Genomic DNA, 12461 nt, shown 5'->3' with positions numbered 1-12461 from the left:
ATGTGCCCCTGAGACATCTAACACATGACAGCAAATGTGTAATAACTGTTAGTGAAATAAGGTTGTCAACCTTCATCACTAAAACAGATAGGGCCACATATTCACATTGAGAGACAAGGATATCCACCTAAGGATAATATCCTAGAATCTGCTTTTCCTCTTTACAATGAAAGCAACTTATTTTTTAAATTTTATTGGACTGCAGTTGATTTACAGTGTTTCAGTTGTATAGCAAAGTGAGTCAGTTATACATATACATATATCCACTCTTTTTTGGATTCTCCCATATAGATCACAATAGAGTACTTAGTACAATGAAGCAATTTAAAACTCTCTACTCTGAAGATATGCATATGCTTCAGTACTTAGGAAAGAGAACAGAGAATTAGAATATCCTGTATTTTAAAGTAATTATCATTGGTTCCTATCAACCCACCTTGTTGATCAGCATCAGCGGTTCGTGAAACCAGTGCACTGACAGCCGGAAAGGTAATACTAGACATGGCGGCCACTGCCCCAGCAGCCCACATCATCCTGCAGTCAACAGCAGCAAGACAAAAATAGCACATTGTTGTTATTCTCCACTGTACCTGTGTGTAAATACATATTTAAAATCAAGTAACTCTTACTGAGAAACAGCTGTGGTACAGGAGAAAGGAGATCTAGCTCTTCTTTCCTCTGACTCTGGGCAAGTCACTTAAAAGTCTAACCCTATTTACGCTTCTAGAAAGCAGAAATACAGTCGCTTATTCACAAGAATGCTGTGGGTATTAATGTAGAGTTGGGATATCACATATCACATCTAAACGGTAAAGTGTGTTGGGTATTATTTCTGCAGGACTGGGGGTGGGTGGAGAATGTTGGAATCCTGTATAGTACACAGAATGAAACATTAAATGTTTCCAAATGTTTGCTTGTAACTTATGGCAAGGTTCCCAGAGATTTGTGATTCAGTGTGAAAAAAAAAAAGCACTAATTTGATCTCAATGTGCTTCTGGCTTGATGTTTAAAAAAGAAATGTTTTCACTAAGTTGTGAGCATCTCTTTTACAAGCTAGACTGAAAACTACAACGTCCATCAGAACACACTCTTGGGTGCTTACTCATATCCACGCCCAAACAGATGATGTGTTCAGTTGAAGGAAACACTACTGCAAACACTATGGAATTCAGTCCTGTCGTATCTGAGCACAGAAGTGTACATGGGCAGCCTGACCGCAGCAGCACCACGACCATCACCTCCCTGCAGGAAACCAAACTGGCAAGAAAAGCAGAGAGCCTTCCAGGCATGAAGCCAGAACCAGAACAACTGGATTTCTGGTTTGCCATCAGTAATGATCAAAAAAGTGGTATTACTCCACTTTTTCTTTCCTAACCTTGCTGCTCTGGGATTACATGTTACTTCCTAACAAATTAAACTGGACTAAATGCTCATTGGGGACTGAAAAACTCAGTAATCTCATTAAAAAAAAACCCAATCTATTGCTTAGATATAAAATGTCACTCCACTGTCCTCAAGCCACTAAAGAATACACAAGTGAGAAATCTGTTTATATACATTTTGAGGGGGGAAAAAAAAGAGCATACCAAAAGACAGATTAAAGTCTAATCCTTATTTGAGAAGCAATTTAAGAAATATAAAAAATTTGTCAGTTATACCCCAAAAAAGGTGAAAAATAAGAACAAGGCAAACACCACAATTAAGAAAATTAAAAGATTTGTACATACCAAGGTTCTGAACCGAAGCCATACCATGCCAGTTGTAATATTTGAAATCCCAGACCCAATAAAATGGTGTTCTTATTTCCAATTGACCTCATAAGTAAACTCAAGACTATGGTCTGGAAAATAAGAAAAATCAAAATGGTTTATTAGAACAGAATAAGCTTTTTAACACTGAAAAGAAAAAAAAAATACATGGTAACTTATTTACTTATTTCAGTATCTAATATAAAAGGACTGTTACCACATTTTGGTTTTAGAAATGTAGACTATTTCTACATTTTGGTTTTTCAGCAACAATTACCCTGAATAGACTTGAAATTATACCAGGTGAAATAAGCAGGTGAAAGGTTCCTCTGCTGACAGATCCAGATTCAGGGGAAAAGTCAGAAAACTGAAAATAGAAAGCTGAACTTTGTGTTCAGTGTATTTCTACTGAGGACTATTTAAAATCAGAAATTGTAAATAGGAGGAATGAAAGGTTCTAACTCATGGTTTGGAGATTTCCTCTTACATAATAGCTTAAAAAAATTTTTTACAGGTCCAAATTAATCCAAAATGCTTACTCTCCTGACTAAAGAAAACTGGAACAGTAACTTATATATCCTTCATTAAGTTAACCTATTGTTGAAACCATGATGCTTTTATGAACAGTAAATCAGTTTAACAAGTATGACTTGGGAGTAGTGTAGGATAATAAATAAGAATATAGCTTTGGGAAAAGCAGCCTTCATAATCTTGGCTCTAATCATGTGACCCTGGGCAAGTCACTTCACTCTGAAACTCAATCTTGTCTCTCACAAGATCACTAAAATAGTATCCACTTCAAAACTTTGTCATATGAGTTAGATGAAATGATAAACTTACCATTGTGCCCAGCACATTTAATAAACAATATTATAGATTTTCTTGCTTTTCTTTCAAAGAAAAATTCAGCAATGATTTGGGTACCTTAGTGTTAATTACACCCCGTTAGATAGCTGGTAAGTCCATAGAGGAAGAAGTGAAAATAATTCAGGAAATCACTATTAGATGACTGGCTGATGCACTCAACTCAAAATTATCAAGTATAAGTTTAAAATTCATTAAATTGAGACAATCATTTAAGAGTTTAATCAGATTCAAATAAGCCAGTGGGTAGTAAATGTATTCTTTTCATGATTCTTGAACCAATAAATACTCACAGCTTTCTTCTCTGAGATTTTCCCTTAAATCAACTGAACATAAAGTTGAATTCCACAAAGCATGAAACCTTGTTGGATTACATTCTTCAAAAACCACAGCCACAAAAGGGAGCAATCAGAGCACTCAGAGCAATCAGTTAGAAAAGAAAAATTTCCTTTGTATATGATACTCTAACATTTTCTCCCAAAGGCAAGGATTTTTTTCTCTGTATCCCCAGTACCTAGTATAAGTTCTTAATAAGTGTTTTAGAAAGCATGCATGATTTTAAATGTTACAATATTCTTAATAATATAAAGGAAGAAATTTCTTATATTATCTAGACTGAGCTAGGTGGGAAAAAAATTGGTATCCCTTAATTCAATAAAAAGCCTATTGATGCAAGTGAAAGAGAGTGAAAAAGTTGGCTTAAAGCTCAACATTCAGAAAACGAAGATCATGGCATCTGGTCCCATCACTTCATGGGAAATAGATGAGGAAACAATGGAAACAGTGTCAGACTTTATTTTTTTGGGCTCCAAAATCAATGCAGATGGTGACTGCAGCCATGAAATTAAAAGATGCTTACTCCTTGGAAGAAAAGTTATGACCAACCTAGATAGCATATTGAAAAGCAGAGACATTACTTTGCCAACAAAGGTTCGTCTAGTCAAGGCTATGGTTTTTCCAGTGGTCATGTATGGATGCGAGAGTTGGACTGTGAAGAAGGCTGAGAACCAAAGAATTGATGCTTTTGAACTGTGGTGTTGGAGAAGACTCTTTAGTCCCTTGGGCTGCAAGAAGATCCAACCAGTCCATTCTGAAGGAGATAAGCCCTGCGATTTCTTTGGAAGGAATGATGCTAAAGCTGAAACTCCAGTACTTTGGCCACCTCATGCGAAGAGTTGACTCATTGGAAAAGACTCTGATGCTGGGAGGGATTGGGGGCAGGAGGAGAAGGGGACGAAAGAGGATGAGATGGCTGGATGGCATCACTGACTCGATGGACGTGAGTCTGAGTGAACTCCGGGAGTTGGTGATGGACAGGGAGGCCTGCTGCGATTCACAGGGTCGCAAAGAATTGGACACGACTGAGTGACTGAACTGAACTGAATTGAATTCAGTGTAATTCTCATTTTCAAGAGAACCAAAAGAAGCAAGTCCCAAAAGTTAAAATGACTTATGACTTAACCAAGATGACACAGCTAATTAACAGTTAACTGACATCAACTTGTCACTCAGTCAACAAATATTTGCCTAGTTCATACAATATGCGATTTTAGGAATGAGGGCACCAACTTGGGAACAGTGAATAGATCAAAGAACTAAGTAATTTGTACTAAGTACTAAGTACAAAGTACAAAGAAAATGTTTGGTTAGTCAAAATACTTGTTCCATAGATGGAAATACTTGTTCCATAAGATGGAAAAACCCAAACGGACTTTTTGGCCAATCCACTAGATCACCTCCAAGTAGAGAGAAAATAGTCAAATTTGAGGTTGTAGCTGCTATGAAAAAAATAAAATAAGGTAGTGTGATAGAGGTGCTGCTCAAACCAGGACGTGCAGGAAAGGCCTTTCTGAGGTGACAGCTGAATGAAGAGGAGGGCGTAGTTATATGAGTACCCAGGGGAAAAGGGCACTCCAATTCAAGTGTATATGGAGAAAAGAGGAAAATGAGGTTTTGTCAAGAGCCTAGATGTTATTCTGATTGTGACAGAAAGAGAATGTTAAACAAGACTCAATTTCAACTTTACAAAAATCCCTCTGTCAAGTGGCAAACAGTAGGGAGACGGGTATGGAAATAGACCAGATGGAGGCTACTGTCATGGTTTAGCCAAGGTTCCTCGTAATGGAGATGGTGATAAACACTTCGATTTAAAATAGGTTTGGGGGAGACAGGTTCAAGATGGTGGAGTAGAAGGACACGCCCTCACCCAGTTCTTGAGAGAGCACTGGAATCACAAATAACTGCTGAACAGTGATTGAACAGGAAGACGCTGGAGCCCACCAATAAAGACACCCCACATCTAAAGACAAAGGAGAAGCCACAACAAGATGTTAAGAGGGATGCAATCATGATGAAATAAAATTCTGTAACTGTTGGGTGGGTGACTCACGACTCACAGACTAGAGAGCAATTATACTACAGAAGTTTTCCCACTGGGCTGAAGATTCTGAGCCACACATCAACCTTCCCAACCTGGCTATCCAGCAACAGAAGGAGGAATCCCCAGAGAAACTGAAGGCCAGCAGGATGATTGCAGGACTTCTGCAGGACTGGGGGAAACAGAGACACCACTCCTGGAGGGCACACACATGGTCTTGTGCACACCAGGACCTAGGGAAAAGGAGCAGTAACCGCATAGGAGCCTGAACCAGACCTACCTGCTAGTGTTGGAAGGCCTCTTGCAGAGGTGGTGGTAAGGGGCAGTGGTGGTGGCTGTGGCTCACCACAGGGACAAGGAGCAGCAGTTCTTGGAAGTACTCAATGGCTTAAGTTCTAAAGAGGCCCCAACGTCAGCCCCAACAAACAGTCTGTAAGCTCCAGTGCTGGCTCACCTCAGGCCAACCAACCAACAGAAGCCCCACCTGTTAGCAAACAAAGTTTTGCTGAGCAAGACCCAGCTACACCCACCATCAATCCCTCCCATCAGGAAGCTTGCACAAGCCTCTTGCATCATCCACCAGAGGGCAGACAGCAGAAGCAAGAAGAGCTACAATCCTGCAGCCTGCAGAATGAAAACCACAATCACAAAAAGTTAGATGAAATGAAAAGGAAGAGGGTTATGTCCTAGATAAAGGGACAAAATAAAACCCTACAAACACAAATGAAGTGGAGGCAGGCAACTTTCCTGAAAAAGAATTCAGAATAATGATATTGAAGATGATCCAGGATCTTGGAAAAAGAATGGAGGGAAGGATCGAAAAGATGCAAGAAATGTTTAACAAAGACCTAGAAGAACTAAACAGAGATAACAATACAATAACTGAAATGAAAAACACACAAGAAGCAATCAATAGCAGAATAACGAAGGCAGAAGAATGGATAAGTGACCTGGAACACAGAGTGATGGAAATCACTCCTGACAAACAGAATAAAGAAAAAAATGAAATGAAGAGAGCCTAAGAGACCTCTGGGACAACATTAAATGCACCAACCGTTGCATTATATGGGTCCCAGAAGAAGAGAGCAAAAGGACCCAAGAAAATATTTGGAGAGATAACAGCTGAAAAATTCCCTAACATGGGAAAGGAAACAGTCAACCAAGTCCAGGAAGCGCAGAGTCCCAGGCTTTTTTTTTTAAAACCCGACGATGAACACACTGAGACACATGGTAATCAAACTGACAAAAATTAAAGACAAAAAAATATTAACAGCAACAAGACAAAAACTACAAATAACATACAAGGGAACTCCCATAAGGTTTTCAGCTGATTTCTCAGCAGAAATTCTGAAAGCCAAAAGGGAATGGCATGATATATTTAAAATGATGAAAGGGAAGAACCTACAACCAAGAATACTCTGTCCAGTGAGGCTCTCATTCGGACTTGACAGAGAAATCAAGTTTTACGGACAAGTAAAAGCTAACAGAATTTAGCACCACCAGACCAGCTTTGCAACAAATGCTAAAGAAACTGCTCTAGGCGAGAAAGAAACAAGCAACTTAAAACAATCTGGTACATATACAAACTGCTATACTGAAACCTCAGGGGAACAGCAAACCCAAAAACTACAATAGATAAACACACAGAAGAGAAAAAGCAACCAAACCCAACACCAAAGTTAGTCATCAAACCACAAAAGAAGAGAATGAAAGAGAAGGGAAGAAAAAATACCTACAAAAACAAACTGAAAACAATTAAAAAAATAGCAATAGGAACACAATACTTATCCTTAAATGTATAAGGATATTTACATCTATTCTTAACCTTAAATGTAAACAAATGGATTAAATGCACTACCAAAAGACATAGAGTGGCTGAATGGATGCAAGAACAAGACCCATATATATGATGTCTAAAAGAAATCCACCTCAGATGGCCAACAGGCCCATGAAAAGATGTTCAGCATCACAAATTACTAGAGAAATGCAAATCAAAACTACAATGAGGTATCATCTTACACCAGTCAAAATGGCTATCATGAAAAAAAATCTACAAACAATAAATGCTGGAGAGGGTGAGGGGAGAAAGGAACCTTCCTACTCTATTGATGAGAATGTAAATTGGTACAGCCTTTACAGAAAACAGTATGGAGGTTCCTCAAAATAAAAACAGCCACTGCATGACCCTGCAATCCCACTCCTGGGCATGGATCTGGAGAAAAACAAGGTCTGAAAGGATACATGCACTTGAACTCACTGTAACACTGTTCACAACAGTCAAGACACGGAAGCAACCTAAAAAGCCCATCAACAGGTGAATGAATGAAGATGATGTGGTACGTATACACAATGGAGTATTACTCTGCCATTGCAAGAATGAAATACCGTCATTTGCAGCAACATGGATGGACCTGGAGATTATCATACGTAGTGAAGTAAGTCAGAGAAAGAGAAATATCGTATGATATTGCTTATATGAAGAATCTAAAAAGAAATTATACAAGGGAACTGTCCTGTACAGCACAGGCTGTGTGGCATCCTGGATGGGAAAGGAGTTTGGGGGAGAATGGATACATGCCTACGTGTGGCGGAGCCACCCTGCTGTGCACCTGCAACCACCACAGCATTGTTAAACAGCTGGACTCCAATACGGAATTAAAAGTTTAAAGCAAAAACAAACACAAGTTAAAAGTCTAAAAACAAAATAAACACACAAACAAAAATACCCAAAATATGTTTTGGAGAGAGAGGTAAAAGGAGATGCCATCTGATGGGCCGGATGTAGGAGAAGGAGAAAGAAAGGAATCAAGAATGGTGCCAAGGTTCCTGGCCTCAACAACTGGGAGAGCGCTGATGGGACTGAGTGAGATGCGCAGCGCGGGGGGAAGGGAGCCAGCCTGCAGTCATGGCCATATCAGGTTTGAGATGTCCAGCAGATGTGTCTGACAGCACTGGCTTGGTAAATTTGGATGTCACCAGAACACAGGTGACCAGATGACAGCACCAAGGAAGAGAAATGTGCAGAACTAACTGTATTCATGCACTCATGTAAATATTTAGTGCAAATGTAATGAACTCCTGCCTACTGGCGCCATGGAAGTGATGGGCCTATGGCAAACCAGAGTAAAGGCCCCCAAGGGGATGGCAACCACGTGGCTTCTATTGAAACGCTGTACCATGTTATTAGATCTCATAATTTTGGGTGAGAAGCTACATTTCTATATTTACTATGGGGAAAAAAGTGACCTCTGATTTAGCACCCGTGGGGCTGCAGGTGCAGTTTAAGGTGCTAGAGTGACAAAAACAAATTACGATATAATTCTGACCTCACATCTTCTAAGAGCTCTACTAGAATCCATGATCCACTGAGGCGAAAATAATCAGAAATAAATAGGTAAAATTCATAATACAGTGCATTTTGTACCATGATAGAGATATAGGCAACTTAATATGAGAACGCAGAGAAGGAACACTCAAGTTGTAAAAGGGGGAGGCAGTAAGCACGGCAGGAACAGAGGGACAAGGGCAAGCAAGAAAATAAACAAAGGGAGGCACCAATGGGGAGCTGCAAGCAGCTCTGTGCTGCTGGAGAGACACAAAGACACTAGTTTTCACTGCCTTGAGAGGTCAACAGGGGAGAAGTCATTCTCAATTGTACACCTGCCAGAAATGAAAACATAACATAATGCTTCTACCTGTAGGGCTATAAACTATACTTGATATTTTAATTCATATAATGACAAACTATAATTATCAATGTTTACATGCAGGCTCAGTTCAGTTCAGTTCAGTCGCTCAATCGTGTCCGACTCTTTGCGACCCCATGAACCGCAGCACACCAGGCCTCCCTGTCCATCACCAACACCTGGAGTCCACCCAAACGCATGTCCATTGAGTCAGTGATGCCATCCAACCATCTCATCCTCTGTCGTCCCCTTCTCCTCCTGCCCTCAGTCTTTCCCAGCATCAGGGTCTTTTCAAATGAGTCAGCTCTTCACATCAGGTGGCCAAAGTATTGGAGTTTCAGCTTCAACATCAGTCCCTCCAATGAACACCCAGGACTGATCTACATACTCCTATTCACCTGTTTTTGAAATTTAACTAATTTTCTCACTTTCAGAAATGTGATTTTACATCTCAAACACTACATCCCTACGTAGGCCCCCAAAGGTGACTGGTCAATTAAGTACTGCATTCTTTGTGGACCATGTTTCTGTATACAGTGTCTGTTGTGCTGTCACCGCCGGCGGGGCCGAGGCGTGCTCCTTCCCAGAGTCCCAGCCCTCATGAACCTGCTACTGCAGGACTCTTTCTAAGGCAAACCCAACCAGGCTGTCTCCTGGGTTCACGTGTCTGCCCACCCTGATTCTGAGCTCTTCGTAGGGCTGTTTTCAATTTTGTATCCTTTGTACCTGATACCATCTACTGAGCAAAGGGAAAACTTCCTCTAAAGCACCTTCAGTTACACATTCAAGCAGTCCACAGTGTGCCCAAATTTACCAGGTGCCCACCTACAGCTTCCATGCTCAGTTAAGTATGAAACAGAACTTACGACCATACAGCTACTAACCTCTTAAGTGTCATTATAGGAACTGTTAGCCTGTTCTCTTTAAGATCCAAATCAAATAAAATAGTAGCAAATCTAATCACAGCAATATATGAAAAAAAAAAGATGTAACTATCAGGCTAGATTTATCTCAGGATTCAAGGTCAGTTAACATTTGATAACTCATCAAGCTTTAGTCTTAGTACACTTTACTTCATGTTCAGAAAGGTGTTTTTTTTAAAGCTATTTGTATATACCAGCAATACTGTATTTTCCTCCAAAGATAAAGAACACATTTCTGGTAGCAAGGAATGCAGTGTTTTTCCAGATCAAGGATTCTTAGGATAAAACTGAGGTTAAAAATAGGACTAATAATTAGTGCCATATGTATGCATGTGTGAGGTCATGGGGGAAGTATATTACACAATTTAAAGTTTTTAACTAAACCTACCAGAAATTCATAAATGATGAGATCTGCAGAAGCAGTCCTACCTAGGAGATGGCGAACTATCCATTAATACTATCAAATAGAGCTCACTTACCATTTTAAGAGTACAGTAAGACAAAGCTGCAACCAGGAGGCTGGATTTCAGATGGGAAAGTGTGTGTGTGTGTGTGTGTGTGTGTGTGTGTGTGTGTGTGTGCGTGTATGTATGTATGTGCGTGCGCTCTCTTACAGAATCTAGAAAATCAAAGCCAAACAGGAAGAAAAGGGAGAATCTTTTCCATCTTGGGGAAAGTATGGAACAGAGATAATGCAAAGGTCAGGATGAACTATCTAAGGAAATCCAGATTCTTGTGTTAATTAATATCTTATTCTTCAAACAACCACTGGCTCCCAACTGGGTTTCCAAGATAAAAATACCTTCATGTCACTTCTCTGTTCACAACGCTCCCATGGCTTCCTATCTTCTTGCCAAGTCTTATGGAGACCTGGAAGATCCCACACAAATCTGGTCCCTCTCTAACTCTTGGATTTAATTTCCTGACACTCTCCCTTGTTCACTCCACCAGAGCCATCCTGTCCCCTAGCTGTTTATCACACATCTAGGAATGGTCTCCAGAGGTGTAGATCTGTGCTGGTGGTTCAGAATCCTCCTCCTCCAGGTATTCTAGTGGGTCGTTCCTCATTCCTTTGGGTCTCGGCTCAAATGTCACATCAGCAAAGCCTTCTCACTCTCCCAGATAAAATAACACGCTATCCTAGCCACGTGCCGTATCCCTTTTATACACTTTTTCTCTAGTTTTCATTACACCAGATATGTTTACACTGACACCTTTATTCATTTTCTTATCCCACAAGAATGCTAAGTTTACAATGGCAGGGATTTAGTTAAGTTCACTGCTATATCACAAGAGCCTGACTCATGACAGATATTCAATAAACATTTACTGAATGAATCATTCAACAGTAGAACAAGACTAACATAAAACTTCTGATTTTATGCAGGTGACTATATTCTAGTGTAAATCAATAAACTGTCTTTCTTGTTTACACATCATATGTTGATTAGTATGTGTCAACCTATACTAACAGAATTGTTATCTGTGAACCTTCAAGTATCTCTCCCTCTAATGAAAAAGAAACTCACCTGTGCAATAATAGAAAGAATGCCAAGGACTGCTATAAATGCTGCAACACTTTCTGGTGAAAATTTCATTATCTAGAGGATTTCCAAAAAAGTAACGTTAATAAATATAAAAGCAGAATAAATACCATACTAACATAACTACCTGTATATTAACATTAAATAGGCCAAGAAAAGAAAATGCAATTCATTCATAATCAAAGAACTCCTCAAAGGAAGAATCTGGCATTCACTGAGAACCAAAATTATAACAAGGTAAGATGATGAAAATAACAGCTACTTAACTCAGATTAAATAAATTTAAATCCTGATCCCTTAATTTTGATTTCCTAAATTGGAGACTGCTGTCAAGCATTTAAAATCTACTTTACAAATAAATATCATACCACTTTGTAATTTTCATGCATATTGATAAAGGCTGAATCTCTGCCAAGTAAGATTAGTGTCAAGAAGAAAAAAACTAATGCTCTCATTCTGGCTAGCTGCTTTATTAGTATATACTCTAAATCACAAAGAGACTGTTGCTGCTGCTGTTGCTGCGTCGCTTCAGTCGTGTCCGACTCTGTGAGACCCAGGCTCACAGAGCAGCCCACCAGGCTCCCCAGTCCCTGGGATTCTCCAGGCAAGAACACTGGAGTGGGTTGCCATTTCCTTCTCCAGAGAGACTGTCTGGGGCAGGTAAATGGATTAAAGCATTCTGTCACCTCTGTAAGGAACACATAAACTCAAACCACACACATTGACAGGAAGATTATCTCTTTTTGCCTAAGCCAAGAGTCTTAATAGAAATGCATCGGTCACACTAACTAGGAAGTTAATTCTAGTGAGCCGTTATTTCTAAAATGATAGTCATTTAAAAAAGTCGCTAATAGCTCTATCAAGATTAAATTTTTTTATTAAGGCACTAAACAATGAAAGAAAAGTCCACTTTAGCAGAAAACAATTTTACCTGTCTGAGGTATAAAAAAAAGCTGGAATATTGGCCTGCCTCTGGTAAGTAGGAGAGAAACACGGTAATGCAGATGAGCAGCACGATGGAGTCTTGGCCCACCTTTTTTAAGGACTAGAACAAGAAAAAGACCGGTATAAGGTTTTATATCAAAACACTGAACTATGCTACTAAGCTTAAGAACAGGCAGAGGTATCTTCTGGCAGTGTACATACAGACACCTAGTTGTCATTTTTTTTCCCCAGTTTATTCTCATCCTCCCCAAAACTATTCTGAAGTTTCCAAAGTAGTTTTAAAAATCCATCACGAAGTTTTCCCCAAAGAAACATCTGCAACAAAACATTAATGCTGCACTGAATCACACATTCATGTTTTTGCCAAAATGTAT

General features: G+C 39.5%; 1 protein-coding gene across 6 annotated transcripts in view; it reads right to left on the bottom strand.

The window, feature by feature from the left end:
- The window catches only part of SLC71A1 (solute carrier family 71 member 1), a 53419-nt gene that overhangs the window by 3532 nt on the left and 37426 nt on the right, over positions 1-12461 (bottom strand). For all 6 annotated transcript variants that reach the window (XM_086391412.1, XM_086391414.1, XM_086391410.1 and 3 more), the window contains 4 exons: positions 12074-12187; positions 11128-11199; positions 1728-1840; positions 437-534 (listed from right to left, as the gene is read on the bottom strand). In XM_086391412.1, coding sequence (XP_086247538.1) covers positions 437-534; positions 1728-1840; positions 11128-11199; positions 12074-12187 — 397 coding nt within the window. The remainder of the gene's footprint in view (positions 1-436; positions 535-1727; positions 1841-11127; positions 11200-12073; positions 12188-12461) is intronic.

The sequence above is a fragment of the Bos grunniens genome, chromosome 3, assembly GCF_055505025.1.
Source record: "Bos grunniens cultivar Pamir isolate PY7600 chromosome 3, Bosgru_T2T1.0, whole genome shotgun sequence".
In the NCBI taxonomy this organism is placed as follows: Eukaryota; Metazoa; Chordata; class Mammalia; order Artiodactyla; family Bovidae; genus Bos; species Bos grunniens.
The sequence above is the reverse complement of the archived record's forward strand: the minus strand, read 5'-3'. Positions and strand labels throughout refer to the sequence as shown.